General features: G+C 38.2%; 1 protein-coding gene across 17 annotated transcripts in view; it reads right to left on the bottom strand.

Moving 5' to 3' along the window:
* Nucleotides 1-18512, bottom strand: part of TENM3 (teneurin transmembrane protein 3) — an 857073-nt gene that overhangs the window by 167693 nt on the left and 670868 nt on the right. For all 17 annotated transcript variants that reach the window (XM_050945288.1, XM_050945293.1, XM_050945292.1 and 14 more), the window contains one exon: nucleotides 7643-7881. In XM_050945288.1, the coding sequence (XP_050801245.1) occupies nucleotides 7643-7881 (239 nt within the window). The remainder of the gene's footprint in view (nucleotides 1-7642; nucleotides 7882-18512) is intronic.

Genomic DNA, 18512 nt, shown 5'->3' with positions numbered 1-18512 from the left:
CACTCCTGTGGTTAACATTAGTTTCAGAATGCTCTTTCCCTTTGGAGCCAAGAGAACAGTACATCATACTCCTTGTAAGCTCCTGACACTCCTGCACCGGGGCACAGAGTCTAACTCAACTTGATGGGTGTAGGAGAAGAGGTCCTCTTTTTGGATGACGATCCAGAGGGGGGTTTCTCTCACTTCTTGTAAGAGTGTTTCCTACTCTCTTTATGTCCCTATTTGGAGAGGTGTTTTGCTTTTCTCTTATCAACCTCAGAGCCAGAAACCAGTATACTCAGAGGGCTGCTTCTCAATGCCTTTGTCTGATGTATGGAGGAGGGGCTGATGGGCCAGGTTCAGAATGGAGCCTCAATAAGACCATAAGAATGCCCATAGTGGGCAGACCAATGGTCCAACTAGCTCACTATCCTGTCTTTCAACAGTTGCCAATGCCAGATGCTTCAAAGGAAGTGAACAGAACAGGGCAATCCTCAAGTGATCCATCCCCTATTGTCCAGACTCAGCATCTGGCAGCTAGAGGCTTAAGGACATTCAGACCACATGGTTACATCCCTGACTGTCTTGGCTAGCAGCCATTGATGGAGCTATCTTTTATGAACTTTTCTAGTTCTTTTAAAAATCCATTTACAGTTTTGCCCTTTGCAACATCCCCCAGCAATGAGTTCCACAGGTTGACTGTGCGTTGTATGAAGAAATGCTTCCTTTTGTTTTAAACCCACTGCCTATTAATTCAATTGGGTGACCTGTGGTTCTTTTGTGAATAGTCCCAGTCTTATTAATCTCTCCTCATATAGAAGCTGTTTCATACCCATACCCATACCTTTTCCAGTTCTAATATATCTTTTTTGAGATGGGATGACCATAGCTGCATGCAGTATTCAAGATGGTGGGTGTACACAGGTTTACATAATGGTATTATGATATTTTGTGTCTTATCTATCCCACTCCTAATGGTTCCTAACATTCTGTTAGGTTTTTTTACTTCAATATCTCTTTCCTGAGTGGAAACATCTAATTTAGATAATTTTGTATGTATAATTAAGATTATGTTTTCCAAATGTATTAGTTTGCATTTACCACACTGAATTTCATCTTCCATTTTGTTGCCCAATCACACAGTTTTGTGACATCACTTTGTAACTCTTCAGAGTCTGCTTTGGACTTAACTATCTTGAATAATTTTGTATCATCTGCAAGCTTTGCCACCTCACTGTTTACCCCTTTTTCCAGATCAGTTATGAATATGTTGAATAGCACTGGTTCCAGTAGACTCTTGGGAGACACCAATATTTACTTCTTTCTATTCTGAAAACTGACTATTTATTCCTACCCTCTGTTTTCTATCTTTTAACCAGTTACTGATCCATGACTTGCCTATTTTGCTTAAGAGTCTTTCTTCAGGGACTTTGTCAAAGTCTTTCTGAAAGTTCAAGTACACTATATCCACTGAATCACCCTTGTCCACATGTTTATTGACTCCCTCAAATAATTTGAATAGTTCAGCCCATAGCTGACCATAGCCTATACTCACAGGCCTGGCAGATTCTGCTTGGAATGGATCCGCAAATGCTCCACTTCGAGGGGATGTGGGTTTTCTAGAGACAACAGCAGAGGCATTTATAGTGGTCATCACTGATCAGAAAGGCCCAAAGGCAGACCGATTGAACTCCAGGATCCTTGGGCATAGCAGATGCCTCTAAGGGATGGGGGAGATGTTGGCTAAGGGGAAGACTCTGAAGTTTTGAACCACTAAAACTACACTAATTATAAACTACACTGTCTAAAATGTATTTAGCTAAAAACTATTCATACATAATTACAAGTTTGAAGAATGATTACTAATGCTGCAGATGCTGAAGAGGTTCCATCTCAGACTACAGGTGGTAGAAAGGAACTGGAGAGGCAGTTAGTCTGCACTGTCCCTTATGCCCTCTGTTCAGAGCACAAGGAGGAGAAGGGTATAAGTGTGGACAAACAGATGCTGCTAGCAAAAACCTTCCAGCCTCAAGCATATGCCTGTCTAAAGTGGAATACACATAGGGACCATCACCTGAAGAATCAACATTTTTTTTGAGGGATTGGAGTATGTTTTCCTCTGAGTTCTTTCTTGGCTACAGATCCAATTGCTGACGATAGTTAACTACACCAGTTGCTAAAAGAAATTCACGTTCATTCTCTACTCAAAACCAAAGCAATTTGTATTTATTTATATTCTTTAATATCCCCCTCCCCTCTCCCCACTATCTCGCTTCCAAGGAGTTGTTCGTTGGATCTACTCCCCTAATCTGGAAATATATTTTGGCTCCAATCCAATCTTCTAATCCCTTGTATGTGGCCTCTTTCTATCCTCTCTTTGTTGCCCCATGTTCCCCTATTGAATTTTCTACACCACATCTTCATCTATCTGTTTTTCTCATCCTTTTCAGGGTGTCAAATCTGTATCCAAAATAAAAAATGCTGATGACACCCTTCATTTATTATAAAAGTAAGGCTAAAAATGGATCAATGCTAACAAACATATATCATTTATTTGTGTGTTTAAGAGCTTATCAAAGGATACTTGACCTTATACAGTAAGGGTGTGATATTTTCTTTGCTTGAGACTGTAATACAATTGTGATCCTCTGATAATTTTTATGACCCTCCTCATGGTCACAGCAAGACAGCTGAGGCTTTTAATATAGCACCCCTCCACGGGCTAGCCGAAATGACTGAACAGTTAAGCAGGGGCAGAGATGAGGTCTAGCAAACTGTCTCTTCTGCATTGTGTTGTTTGTGCTGGGGCAGTGGAATCCAAAGCAACTTTCTTGACCCCAGATCTTCAGTGACTAAAAGTAAGCATGGACGTTGCCTGTTTCTCTCTCTCCTTTTCTGAGAAGGAGCTGATTGAGTGGTTACATCACTATTGCCAGAGGTGGGATCTATTACTTCCTCCCTTGCTCATGTCCATTTGTGACTGCCACAATCACAAATTAGATTACTTTTGTCTGCAATATTACAGACCTTATAAATATGTACTGGCATATTTTTGCAGTACTGGCAGAAGCATTTCATAGCTTGTAGCAATGCCTCTCTGTGAAATTAAAAAAGCATGTCACAAACTGGCTTTACAGATGTCACATGCTACCTCAGTGGATAAATCAGAGCATGATGTGTTCCCCTACATTTGATGAGAAACATGTCACACAATGCTGCAGTCCAATCTAACTTTTTATACGCAATTTTCCTTTCCGTCTTTTCTCTCACACTTGGTGTTAAGAAACAGTAAATAAAATGAAGAGTATGTCCATCTTATATTACTTACAAGGAATTATACATGGATGATTTATTAAAAGTAGGGTATTTTTGATATTACATCTGCAGAGAAGGGAAAACCACATCTATGAATAAGTGTAATCCATTCATAGCTTTATGGAGCCAAAATTATCTAGCAAGTGTCCCTGGGTGCTGCATTTTACATTCAGTTTGCTGAGTTAGCTGAAATGTGTGGAATATACCAGTAGGCAAAGAGATCCCTATGGATTATGTATAGAAGGAGGCTCCTGTGCATTGTTTATTTCAGCAAGCATATGAACTAACTCATGCCCATGAAATGTAGAACAGTTTCACTTGTTTTCAATAATAGTATGTGAATAATGTGTAGGGCTGAAAACTCTCTATCTTTGGAAAGTTACATTCTTCTTTAAAATTAGACATGCCTATATTTCTGAATGTGTCTTTGGCACTGTAACAGGGTGCTGGTTTAAGAGGCACTGAACCAGCCCCTGTTAGCTCAGAACCTGCTCATTAAAGGAGCCTGAGAGCAATCACCTGTGAGCCTGCTGAGAGGAAGGCCTATAAAGCTAGCAGGAAGGAAGTAGGAGGGGGGAACAGGAAAGTGAGGAGTGAGAGCCTGTTGCTCCCAGCTGCTGGAAGAGCAAGCTGATCCCTAAGGGGCTACCTGACTGGTATTGAATTGTATATAGCTGTATATATGTGGTGGTGGGAAAATACTGGGAAATAAAAGGGCTGTACCGTGAGCAACGAAGCGCTCATCTACAGGTACAAATAGTCCAGTAAAGTTATCTTTTTGTGACATTCAGACTCATAAGTGTTTTAGCTCTTTGGGGCTTACAAGCCCTTGGTATTTTACTTTCGTTTACCACTCTTCTACAGTCTCTCCTCACAGAGATGTCTCACATTTAATACTGCCTAAAATCTAATACTGCCACTTCAAAATTTTAGCCAATGTTAATATTGCAATTACATCCATTATCTTCAAATTATTGTACCAATTTTTCCCCAAATCCCAAACAGACATTGATATACAAAAAATATGTTTGATAGTAGTAACAGAAATGCTGACCCAAAGTCTGTGAACTGAGAACTTTTAAACTTGAAGTTTTTTAAATGTGATTATTATTTAAAAACTTCTATGTCAGAAGCCTACCTCTGAATCACTTATTTATATAAATAGACCAGTGTATATGACCAACGAAGAAAAAACAAAATTCAGCTAGGAAACAGATTGGTCTGCCATGCATGAGACTTGAGCTGGATTCCTATGCAGGTCTCCAGGCTGACAGGGAGACTGGAAATGCTGCTTTGGGAGCTGTACTCTGCCACAGGGGAAAGGAATTTCTCCTATTACTCAGCAGTCAAATTTCTTGCATTGTTCCCAGTGGCTTCAGTCCAAGTAAGAGCTACTTCAAAGGCTTTATTCAGCTTGAGCTGTGGCTTGGACTGAAATTTAACAAGCCTGTTTCAACAAAGGCAATGAAGATTTACGGATCATAAACCCCTCTGGGATTATTAATTTACATTGATAAAAAAGAATAACTTCCTCCTTGATATTTTCTTCCCTTGTCTGGGCATATGGATCAGAGAGCAACAAATATGGCTTTCAAAAGTTAGATTTGTACATTTATTATTCCATAATCACAGTGGTTTAAACTTCTTATTAACCAACAAGACACTAATTTCAGTTCTACTGATCTTCATATTGCAGATAAAAAGCCTATTTTTGTATTAACTTGATAAGTTAGTTTTTATCATAGATCCTGAAAGAGCTCAAAAAGCCATTCATGGGCTCAGAGGTACCAATATTCATAAACTGGTCATAGACACAGAAGTAGCAGAAAATACATTAAAGTCCTGATCCAACTCTCATTGAAGTCAATGAGTTTTCTTAATGACATCAGTAGAAGCAGCACTCTCCCATAATTAGGTAATTCTAAATTTATATAATGCTTAATATTCGATATCTGTGAAATTAAACAACTTAAATGAACAGGACCTTAATAGGTTATATAAAAGAGGAAGAGATTGTAGAGGCACTTAGGAAAATGAAAAAGGAGAAAGCACCTAGGCTGGATGAAGTATTGGAGGATATTAAAGTTATTGGGAAACGAAAGCATCAAGTATTTTACAAGTCTGTTCAACGATATACTTAAAAAAGAAAAAATGTCACATGAATGGCATAAAACCTCTGTGGTCCACATTTTTAAACATAAAGGAGATACTGCAGTGTGTGGTAATTATTGCCCAATTAAGATGACATCAGATCCTATGAAAGCACAGGAGAAGATTATTGAAAAACATCTGTGTGGAACAGTGGAAATTTGGAAGGGTCAGCATTGATTTATGCTGGGACGGAGTACAACTGATGTCATATTTGTTCTAAGAATCCTCATGGAAAAGTTCAGAGAAAAGAGAAGGTAACTGGGTATGGTCCTTGTGGATTTGGAGAAGTCGTACAATTATGTACCAAGAAATTACTTTGTTGAAGATTGTGAAGGAGAGGTGTGCCAGAGGGATATGGCTGTCTTATCCAGGATATGGATGATGGAGTGATTACTATAGTCAAACTCAAATGGGGCTCACAGCAAAGAATTTCCAGGAAACATTGGCCTTTATCAGGGCTCAGCCCGGAACTCTGTTTTGTTTGCCGTTGTTCTGGGTGTGTTAAGTGAGAATATACGAAGGGAGCCACCTTGGAATGTGTGATTTGCTGAAGACTTAGAGTATGTCTACACTGAAAAAAAAATGTGTCTCAGCAAGTCTCAGAGCCTGGGTCACCTGACTCTGGCCCACTGAAATTGCACTACGGGCTTAAAACAACAGTGGGTTGCAGCCCACACTCAAACTCAACAAGGCAGAAGGGCCTCAGAGCCCTTTCTCCAGTTTGAGTGGGAACATCTACCCTGCTATTCGTAGCCCCTGGGAGCCTGAGTCAGCTGACCCAGACTCTGAGCTGCTGCTGTGCAGGAGTTTTTTGCAGTGTAGATGTACCCTTAAGAAATAAGCGCTGAAGATTGTGAGACTTTGCAAACCAACTTTGAAAAGTGGGCAACAAAGTTTTGGGCCAGTGAGCATCAGTAAGTGAGCATCAGTAAGACTACGGCTTTGTTATCTTGAGGGAGGAGTACTCATCATAAAGGATATTACGGGCAGAGAGCTTAGAAGTCTGAAATAATGTAAATAACTAGGATCAATAGTTGCTGATAATGGTGCCTTTCTGAGTGATGCCTGGCATCATACCAAATTGCTTGGTGCAAGTGGCTTGAGCTGACCCCAGTTGTCTGCGATAAAAAGATGTCAATAAAGTTAAAAGGTACAGTATATAGAACTGTAATTTAACCCATCCTAAAGTATGGAATAGAGAGTCATCTCGCCACAAGAAAAGAAATCAGTATGCTCTCCACTACATAAATGAAGATGCTGAGATGATCAAATGGTTCAACACTCTGACAGGAAATGAAAAAAGGATGTGAGGTACCTAATGCAGAATGCCTCAACTGAACACAAGTTGAGGGAGGCTAGACTACAATAGTACAGACATGTTCAGTGGAAACATGAGAGGTATATTGGTAGTATGGCTCTTGCAAGGATCATGGATGGAAAATGACCAAAGGAGAGACCAAAGGCTTGGTACATGGACCAGATATCAGCGGACATTAGACAGACCAATTTACATGACATGAGCATGAGTCTTGGAAGAAGGCTATAAAACTCACCGACCTCGAATAGGGAAGTGGCAAAAAAGAAGAGGAAGAAACAACTTAAATGATATTTTATATTTTGCCTCATTGTATGTTAAATTCATTAAAAATAGGACAGACAGAGGAAAAACATTATTTTTCCCACTTCTTTGTCTTTATGTCATCTGGTTAGACAGATAATAAATACCTGTTTCTGCTTGAAGTGTTTAGTAATCCTTTGATCACTATAAAAATACAAATACATGATATCATAATAACCAACAACAAAAATTTTAAATGCTAAATAAGGTAAGTTATGCTTGATGGGGAGGAAAATAGAGAATATACAATACACATGTTGGAAATTATGTGTGAACTACAGGCTTTTACAGCTTATATTTTATATACCTTAAAAATTTGACATTTCTGATTTATAGACTTTTTTTTAAAGGTATTTCAACTGCCATTCTGCTGAAAAATACTTGCAAAATACTTAATTTTTTTAGATCCTATCTAAAGAATGAGAGTTTCAATTAAATTGCTCTGAAGGTTTAAACTGTTACCAGAAACCACTGATAAAAATAAAGCTTTCTGTTGTACAGTTGGGGATAGTCCATATATAACCAACAAAACAGACATCCAGATTTATGGTGATGATAATCATATAAACTAGAACTTACCTATGAAGTAGGATAGCAGTATGGCCAGTAGCACTGAGACTCCTACAGCACAGAGTGCAGTACATTTCCAGCTACAGTACTTTGAAGACTTCTTGAATTTAAAAGCACTTCTTGATAGTGTATTTCTAGGTAGTGGCCGAGTAGGGGGGGAATAAACTGACCCAGATGCCATTGTGTAACCTGGTGTTGCAGTACTGAACAGTGGTGTTGTCCCTGTTCCTGTTTTGAATAAGAAATGCCTGTGGAAGAAAGAGAGTATATTAAAACACAATAATAAACAAACAAATGGAATAGGCAGAGACATTATTGGTTCTCTTTAAAGCTGTTTGCCTTTTTTTCTTAATATCTTACTTTTTTTTCAACCTACATAAATTCTTGAAACCAATACATTGCACAACACTTACACAGAAAAAACAGCATATTTTTAAAGTACAAGTGAAAATATTTGTGATATACACTCTGACGACAGAGGGACCAAAACCTTACTAACTACAATAATGTAGGCAGCTTAGTTAGCATAGTTCTTACCAAATTCTCTGACAAGTGTGGACAGGCATTCTTTCATCTGAATCCTATGTTATAAAACTATGTCACATACTACAGTGATCAGGATTAAAAAGTCAATGTTTTCCAGATACCACACCTCTATCACAATTGTTTCTTAGTCTAAATACAGGGTGTGACAGATATTGAAACTCCATGCAGTATCTTTGGATACTACTGTGTTAAAATTATGTATGGTTTCATGTATGACTATGTTCTGCTCCATTGGTGAGAATTACCAGAGTTCCTCTGGGAACTAAAAACAGTGGGGGTGATTACCTTGGGGACTGTCAGTAACTCCAGAAAAGCACCACCTGGGGTCGTGAAATATATTAGTCCAGAGAGTAGGAGACAAAGAAAGGGCTTTTGGTATAAAAGGATGAGCTTGAACAGACCCAGGGCCTTCTTTCTGACCCAGGAAATGAACAGTATCTTCTGTCCAATGGGGCTCCCAAATCCTTTCAAAAGGATGGGAAAGCTTTGGCCTAAGAGAGTTCCATAAAACTGATGAATGACTCCTGGTATATTTATTATGTTTTCTCTATAATGTTTTTACCTTAAGAACAAATGTGCTTGCGTAGAAAGAGCTGTGTAATAACTTGGAATTGCTGGCAATATACTGTTCGTAGCCCTTGGAGAAAATGCAATGCACAGGCGCTAGTCTTTACAATAGTGTAAGACAGGGAGCTGTGCCCTTCCAAAAACCCTAGTCAGACAGGAGTGGGACAAGGGTCTTTGCCCAGAGACCCATAACAGCTGGAGACCTAAGACCTGACTGGGCACCCGAGGAGCAGACTAGGGACAAGGGGCATAATGGTTCAATTACCTTGAAACTGTGATACAGGGAAAACAGCATATAACTGCATGGCAAGTTTTGGCAAATGTAGGCAGTTTCGTTTTTGATGTAGCCCCAAGAATCATGTCATAATCCTCAGTTTATGTTTGTGGATATCACCCTACTAAGGTGTGATCATGGAAACAGCAGCTGGTTTCATTTTGGGGATCGGGTAGGTAGAAAACTGTTTTGCAAGCCTGCCCAAAAAGGTTGTAGGCAGAATTAGAGGAAAAAAATAAAGCAATGTTTAGGACTCTCTCAATGAGTCAATCACCATGCTAATGCTGACTACATTTTTTAACTAAAATTTCTGGGGAGAATACCACTCTACATGAGCTCTGAGGCAACATGTTCAAATGAGGCTTCAAGGCACTTGTAAAACCTCACCAACTGAGTTAAGAAGGAGCACGGTGTAGAATTTTGTTATTGCCAGAAACACCAACAGCAAGACAGAAGTAGACAGGAGTGTGCATACCAGAGGAGGAAACAAAGGGTGGCCAAATCATACACTTATTTATAATAATAATGTTATAATATAATTATAATTTAGTAAGATACATTGGAGTTATATCAGGAATGAATCTGCTCTTTTACTCCCTGGGAGAAATAATGACACTTGATAACCAGGAAAATTTGTGCTTTGAGAAGGATTTGTGCTGTGGGAAACCAGTAGGTCATTAGAACCTTGGCATCAGCTGCCCTTCTTTGAAATATTCCCCCCAAGAATATACGGCATAAGAAACTTCATTTGTAAACAATATTAAGGCTATTGCTAATGATGGCAGATCTGGGAACACCAAAGACGACCACTTCATAGCATTTAACTTCAGAACGGGGAACTACACAAAAATGAGGAAGCTAGTTAAACAGAAATTAAAAGGTACAGTCCCAAAAGTGAAATGCCTGCAAACTGCATGGAAACTTTTTAAAAACACCAGAATAAAGCCTCAAATTAACTGTATATTCCAAACTAAAAAAACATAGTAAGAGGACCAAAAAAGTGCCACCATGATTAAACAACAAGGCAAAAGAAGTGGTTAGAAGCAAAAGGGCATCCTTTAAAAATTGGAAGTGAAATCCTACTGAGGAAAATAGAAAGGAGCATAAATTCTGACAAGTCAAGTGTAAAAGTATAGTTAGGCAGGGCAAAAGAGAATTTGAAGAGCAACTAGCCAAAGACTCAAAAACTAACAGCAAATTTTTTTTTAGTACATCAGAAGCAGGAAGCCTCCTAAACATTCAGTGGAGCCATTGGTCGATCGAGGTGCTAAAGGAGCACTCAAAGAAGATAAACCCATTCCAGAGAAACTAAATGAATTCTTTGCATCATTCTTCACACCTGAGCCATTCTTTTTAGGTGACAAGTCTAAGGAACTGTCTCGATTGAGATGTCATTACAGAAAGTTTTGGAACACATGGATAAATTAAACAGTAAGAAGTCACCAGGACTAGATGCTATTAACCCAAGAATTCTGAAGGAATTCAAATATGAAATTGCAGAACTATTAACTGTGGTATTTATCCCATAATTTAAATCAGCTTCTGTACCAGATGACTGGAGGATAGCTATTTTTAAAAAAGGCTCCAGAGTTGACCTTGGCAGTGACAGGTTGGTAAGCCTAACTTCAGTATCAAGCAAACTTGCTGAAATTACAGTGAAGAACAGAATGATCAGACACATAGATGAATACAGTTTGTTGGAGAAGAATCAACATGGTTTTTGTAAAAGGACATCATGCCACATCAATCTATTAAAATTCTTTGAAGCAGTCAACGAATGTGGACAATGGTGACCCAGTGGATACTGTATACATAGACTTTCCGAAAATCTTTGACAAGGTCCCTGACCAAAGGTTCTTGAGCAAACTAAGCAGTAACTGGTTAAAAGATAGGAAACAAATGGTAGGAATATAGGGTAGAATTTTCAGAATAGAGAGAGGTAAATAGTGGTGTCCTCCAGGGGTATGTACTGGGACCATTGCTGTTCAACATATTCATAAATGATCTGGAAAAAACGGTAAACAGTGAGGTGGCAAAATTTGCAGATGATACAAAATTACTCAGGATAGTTAAGTCCAAAGCAGACTGTAAAGAGTTACAAAGGGAACTCACAAAACTGAGTTACTGGCAACAAAATGGCAGATGAAATTCAGTGTTGACAAATGCAAAGTAATGCACATTGGAAACATAATCCCAGTAATACATACAAAATGACCACTCAGGAAAGAGATCTTGAAGTAACTGTGGATAGTTCTCTGAAAACATCTGCTCAATATGCAATGGCATTGAAAAAGCTAACAGAATTATTAGGGAAGGGATAGATAATAAGACAAAATCATAATGCCTCTAGCTATACCCCCATCTTAAATATTGTGTGCAGATCTGGTCACCCAATCTTAATAAAGATATATTAGAATTGGGAAAGGTATGGAAAAGGGCAACAAAAATGATTAGGGATATGGAACAGCTTCCATATGAGGAGAGATTAAAAAGACTTGGACTTTTCAGCTTGGAAAAGAGATGGCTAAGGGGAGATATGATTGAGGTCTATAAAATCATGACTGGTGTGGAGAAAGTAAATAAGTAAGTGTTATTTACTCCTTCACATAAGAACTAGAGGTCACCCAATAAAATTAATAGGCAGTAGGTTTAAAACAAACTAAAGGAAATATTTCTGCACACAACGCACAGTCAACCTGTGGAACTCATTGACAGGTGATGTTGTGAAGGCCAAAACTATAACATGGTTCAAAAAAGAACTAGATAAGTTCATGGAGGATAGGTCCATCAATGGCTATTTATCAGGATGGTCAGGGATGCAACACCATGATGTGAGCGTCCTTAGCGTCTGTTTGCCAGAACCTGGGAGTGGACGACAGGAGATGGATCACTTGACAATTGCTCTGTGCTGTTCATTCCCTCTGGGGCACCTGGCATTGGTCACTGTCAGAAGACAGGATACTGGGCTAGATGGACCATCGGTCTGATCCAGTATGGCCGTTTTTTGTGCTGAATGACAAACATGGAGAAAGATTTTTTTTATGTTAATATAGGCCGCTTTCGGTGGCCAAAGCACATGTAATAGCATTATACTAATAAAGCTGTTTTTAAAACAAACTTCCATGCAAAACATGCAGTTGGTTTGGCTGGACTGATCTGCCATTTTAAGCATTCTTCTGGTGCTGTTTCTAGGCTCCAAAGACTGCAAATGGAAATGGGTCTTAACAAGCTTTCAAACTGGACTCCATATATTCTATCCTACAAAAGCTTGGTAGAGAAAAATCAGGCTCTGATCACTTTCTTCTCAGAAAAAGTGAAAGCTGAGGTGCTGGTACAGCAGAGCCTAGCAGAGACTCTGATCCAAATACTTAAGCCCTTTGAGGAGTTAATCTCACTGATAAATTTGGGAGACGCCTGGGTATCTGTGAGGGTGCCAGCTGTCAAGGCTCTGTTAGTCTACCTCAGGCATCAAGGAAATAAAAGAAAATTCTGTCTTTTGTATTTGATAGTTCAGCACTGTGGAGTTTGAGGTAGCACACAGTGTGGCTTCTCACTTTAAGCTCTTTCCCCTTCTGCTCTAAATCACATCAATACAATACCAGAGTGGCCACACACACAGGCTGGCTGAAGAATGTCAGGCAAAAAATACCAAAAGAGGTGAAATAAAGAAGAAACAAACAACTCTTGGTGAAGGAAATTTGTTTAGAACTCTCTAGTTCTAATGAGTGGAGTTACTAGGCAAATGCCATTGCAGCCTCTCCAGGGGTATTAACTCAAAATGTTAAATATTGAAAGTATAACACTTTCAGACTTCCATGTCTTGTACACCTGTTTCATTCCTCTGACCCATTGCTAACTAGCGTTTCCTATGAGATGTTCAGAAGGATGCTATGTCTAACAACAAATCCAGGCGGTTTCCAGATAGTGTGGAAAGTCTTGTGCTCTCAGAATATCATTTGCTCACAACTGATTTTACCCACATGCCTACGCTTTTCATCAGAAAGGTATCTGAGCAATTAATTTCTAAAGACTAAACTGCGTATGTGGTACTTCACCAGGCATTGACTTAAATGGCAAATTATAGTCTGTCTCACCTCACAGAAAGCTTATATTATCTATAATTGCAGATCTTCATTTAAAAATTGATTATCTTACAGGCATTTACTTGATTTGCATGCAAGTGACAATTTTAATATTTTATTAAAAACTTGTAGACTGCAGAATTTTAATAAAAAACATTGGCATGTCTCAAAAGTAATGCCATCCAGTGTTTAATTAAATGAATCAATTTACTTTTTAAAGTAAAAACTCCATTTTTATCATGATGTAAAATATATTTTTATTCAAAAGTTTAGCTGACATTCGATCATTTTAGGGGCTCAAGTTTTTAGTATCCAGGAATTCCAAAACACAGATTTGTCACGGCTCTACTGTATTTTAAATAGTTTGTTATTTTATGAAAACAAACTCTTGGGGGCAAAGACTGAGTTGGCAGCTGAGAAGTAGGTGGGTGTTCCTGATTATTTTATCAATCGCAGCCAGTTTTTAAAGTTTCTTCACTGAATGACTGAAAGAAAAAAAAAATGTGTCATCGAAATCTTCAGAGATGCTGAATCTGGAGATATGAACATATGAAAAGTAAAATAAAAAAAAATTGAACCTATGGCATCTCTCAGCACCACGTGATTGGCTTCACCTGCTGACATTTCTAGACAGTTTTTTGTCCAAACAATATTGGAGTGGTTTCACTCCCCAAAATATCCCAAGATATTCTCTGTGCTGCCATTTACTCTGTGGAAAACAAAACTGAGGAAACCTCAGCTAAATTTACTAATTTGGAAGCCAGGATGGAAAAAAAAATGTGATAAAAGTGCAGGAGTTGGATAGCAAGATCAAATTAACTGAAAATTGCATCTTCTGAACTACGGGAACAGATTACAAAACCATTCAAGGACGTTATGGTGCAGACCATCAACAGGAATACTTAACAAGCCAAGTAAGATCCAGAAAAATAAGTGGTAGGTGTTCATCAAAGGGAAAATGATTCAGAACTGCTTTCTTTTTACGAAAATCTTGTACCAAAAACTCTTAACCTAGATACTGAAGAAAATCCTATCCATTACATAAAACCCTACTGCATTATTACTCATGTCTGTATTACAACATTAGGAAGAAACATTTTAATTTGGGCTGTCAATTAATCGCAGTTAACTCATGTGATTAACTCAAAAAAATTAATCACGATTAAAACAATCATGATAAATCACATTGTTAAACAATAGAATATCAATTGAAATTTAATAAATATCAGATGTTTTTCTACATTTTCAAATATATTGATTTCTATTGCAACACTGAATACAAAGTGTACAGTGCTCATTTTATATTTTTATTACAAATATTTGCACTGTAAAAATGATAAACAAAAGAAACAGCATTTTTCAGTTCACCTAAAACAAGTACTGTAGTTTTAGGTGAAATCTCTTTATCATGAAATTTGAACTTACAAATGTAGAGTTATGTACAAAAAATAACTGCACTCAAAAACAAAACAACGTAAAACTTTAGCATCTACAAGTCCACTAAGTCCTAGTCCTTCTTCAGCCAATCGCTAAGAGAAACAAGTTTGTTTACATTTATGGGAGATACTACTGCCTGCTTTTTATTTACAATGTCATCTGAAAGTGAGAACAGGTGTTTGTATGGCACTTTTGTAGCCGGTGTTGCAAGGTATTTACGTGCCAGATATGCTAAACATTTGTATGCCTTCTCATGCTCTGGCCACCATTCCAGAGAATATGCTTCCATACTGATGATTCTCATTAAAAAAATAATGCAATCATTAAATTTGTGACTGAACTCCTTAGGGGAGAATTGTATGTCTTCTGTTCTGTTTTACCCACATTTTGCCATATATTTCATCTTACAGCAGTCTTGGATGATGCCCTAGCACATGTTCATTTTAAGAATAAGTGAAGAAACAAATTGGCAGAGCCAGAAGAGTACCCAGAAGTCACCTACTACAAGACAGGCTCAACAAAGAAAGTAACAGAACACCATTAGGCATCACCTTCGGCCCCCAATTAAGACCTCTCCAGCACATCATCAAGGATTTACAACCTATCCTGAAGGAGCATCCCTCACTCTCATAGATCTTGGGAGACAGGCCAGTGTTCGCTTACAGACAGCCCCTCAGCCTGAAGCAAATACTCACCAGCAACCACACACCACATAACAAAAACACTAACCCAGGAACCTATCCTTGCAACAAAGCCCATTGCCAACTCTGTCCACATATCTATTCAAGGGACACTACCATAAGACCTAATCACATCAGCCATACCATCAGGGGTTCATTCACCTGCACATCTACCGATGTGATATATGCCATCATGTGCCAGCAATGCTTCTCTGCCATGTATATTGTCCAAACCAGACAGTCTCTATGCAAAAGAATAAATGGACACAAATCAGACGTCAGGATTTATAACATTCAAAAACCAGTCGGACAACACTTCAACCTCCCTGGACGCTCAATTACAGACCTAAAAGTCACAATTCTTCAAAAAAACCAAACCAAACCAAAACAAACAACTTCAAAAACAGACTCCAACAAGAAACTGCAGAACTGGAATTAATTTGGAAACTGGACACTATTAAATTAGTCTTGAGTAAAACTGGGAGTGGATGGGTCATTATCAAACTAAAAACTATTTCCCCTATTTCCCCATGCTAATTTTCCCCCTACTGTTACTCACACCTTCTTGTCAACTGTTTGAAATGGGACTTCCTGATTATCACTACAAAAGTTTTTTTTTACTCTTGCTGATAATAGCCCACCTTAATTGATTAGTCTCATTAGAGTTGGTATGGCAACCCAATGTTTTCATGTTCTCTGTGTATCTCTCTCTCTCTTACTACTGTATTTGTCACTGCATGCATCTGATGAAGTGGGTTTTAGCCCACAAAAGCTTATGCCCAAATAAATTTGTTAGTCTCTAAGGTGCCACAAGTACTCCTCATTCTTTTCACAGCTGATTTGACAAAACACAAAGAAGGTTATCAATGTAAGATTTGGCATCTGACTCAGATGATGAAAATGAACGTGTGTCAGTCCACTCTTCTTTGGATCATTATCGAGCAGGACCCATCATCAGCATGGACGCATGTCCTCGGGAATGGTGGTTGAATCATAAAGGGACATAAGAATCTTTAGCGCATCTGGCAGGTAAATATCTTGTGACACTGGCTACAACAGTGCCATGTGAATGCCTGTTCTCACTTTCAGGCGACATTGTAAACAAGAAGTGGGCAGCATTATTTCCTGCAAATTGTAACCAAACTTGTTTGCCTGAGCGATTGGCTGAACAAGAAGTAGGACTGAGTGGACTTGTAGGCTCTAAAGTTTTACATTGTTTTATTTTTGAATGCAGCTATTTTTTGTACATAATTCTACATTTTAAGTTCAACTTTCATGATAAAAGACTGCACTACAGTACTTGTATTATGTTAATAGAAAAATACTATTTTTTATTTTTACAGTGCAAATAGTTGTAATAAATATACAGTGAGCACTGTACACTTTGTATTGTGTTGTAATTGAAATCAATATACTTGAAAATGTAAAAGATATCAAAAATATTTAAATAAATGGTATTCTATTGTTATTTAACAGCGCCATTAATCGCTTGACAGCCCTAAATTTAATGCTATCTATTTTGAAGGACTGCAGCAGAATTCTGCTTGCTGTATGTACTATGAAAAAAAGAGAATTTAAAAGGCCAAACTGCTATTTTTCCAAGATCTTGGGCCAGCTACATCAGCTAGGACAAGGGACTATTCTAATAAAATAAAATAATAATAAAGAAAGAATTTTGTGAGCAAAGCAACTAAAGCTTCTGCTTCCTATCAGGCAAAACTCAAAGCCACTTTTGATGGGAAATAGTATACATTCTGGGATCAGAGAGCAGCAGCAAGATTATTTAATACTATCCAAAACTCTGTTCATGGCAAGGATTATGACAAAGAAGAAAGTAATAAAGACGGTAAAGGGTTTCACTGTGTATGACAACCTGCCCTCTGTTAACAGAAATAATTTCTTCTTTCCCTACAAGGGAAAGATGTTCAATGTATTTAACACAATATTATTTCATACAGTGCATACCTGTAACATTGTGGGTCTGTATACTGTGGGTCTGTATACTGTGGCTCTTTATATTATAGCAATAAAAGTTGGTAAAGTAAAATACTATAACATTATGAGCTGCAGAAGCATAGTTTTAGTAATTCATCAGGGATTCCCTTCAAATCAACCAACCAAAACAAATAAAGCAAATCCTGACATTAATTTGTTTTGGATAAGAGTATTTATTTACTAAAATTACTCATGAGCTTTTATGTTATACTTCAAGTTTTACAATATTAATTTTTCTTTTTTTGTTAGATTATACTGATTTTGTTTCACCTTGTCATAAAAAGAAAGACTGAAAAGGGAATGGATACTACTAATAGCTATAATTTCCATATTTAGGTGATCATTATCTAATGCTTACTAAATATCTGAATGCCTACTACTTCTATACAATGGAAATTTGTGTCTTCTTAATGATTCCCTTACTCATTACATTTTTAAATGGCCACCATTTGTATTATTATTAATATATGGCCACATATTAGCAAGAGATTCTATACTGTATCTGTGCTTATCAGAAATCCAAGACACTCAAAAACTGTATCACTATGTGTATGTGCTTCATCTTTCCCAGTCTCCCTCAGCTATGCTTTGTCCAATCTCAGTGTCTCATCCCCTCCCCACACCGTACTACTTTTCTCAGTCTCTTTGCCAGGACAGTTCTAGTTCTCATTCCTCACTCTGACTCCCTGTCTGATCTCCCTCACCTCCTTCCTCTGCCCACAAGGTCCCATTCTCCTTGCTGAAACAGTACATGACTCTCCTTCTGGTTTTTCATTTAATCTTTGTCTCCACCCACCCACCATGTCCCAGTCGCAGGTTCATTGCCCTAACCTTTCCAATCTGCTGGCTACCAGTCTCCTTCCCAAGATAGTCCCAGTCTCCTCTTGCAACTTTCAATCCCAGTTTTCTTCTTTCTCTGCTACCAGTCTTATCTCCTTGTTTTGGTCCAGTTCTTTTCTCTTACACATTCAATTTATGACTTCCTTTTCCATGCTGTCTGAATGCCAGCAGTAGGTGACATTGGGAACATAGTAGAGACAGGTGCCTCGTTCTAGTGCCCAGATCCGGACTCAGCACAGCATGGAACAGCTGGGAATTGCATGGAAAGTCCTCCTCAGTCCCAGAGTAGACCACGCACAATGCAGGTTGAAACTTCAGAGAATTAAGCTAAAAAGCTCTAGCAAGTCCTTACTGAGCATGTAAAAACTGAGATTTTTCAGAAGTTTATAAGATGCCCATATTTGTGTGGATTTTGACACGGATGACAAAAGACTACTCTCCTCCCCCCGAAAATGAAA

Source organism: Gopherus flavomarginatus, chromosome 3, assembly GCF_025201925.1.
Source record: "Gopherus flavomarginatus isolate rGopFla2 chromosome 3, rGopFla2.mat.asm, whole genome shotgun sequence".
In the NCBI taxonomy this organism is placed as follows: Eukaryota; Metazoa; Chordata; order Testudines; family Testudinidae; genus Gopherus; species Gopherus flavomarginatus.
This window is presented reverse-complemented; position numbering and strand designations above follow the sequence as displayed.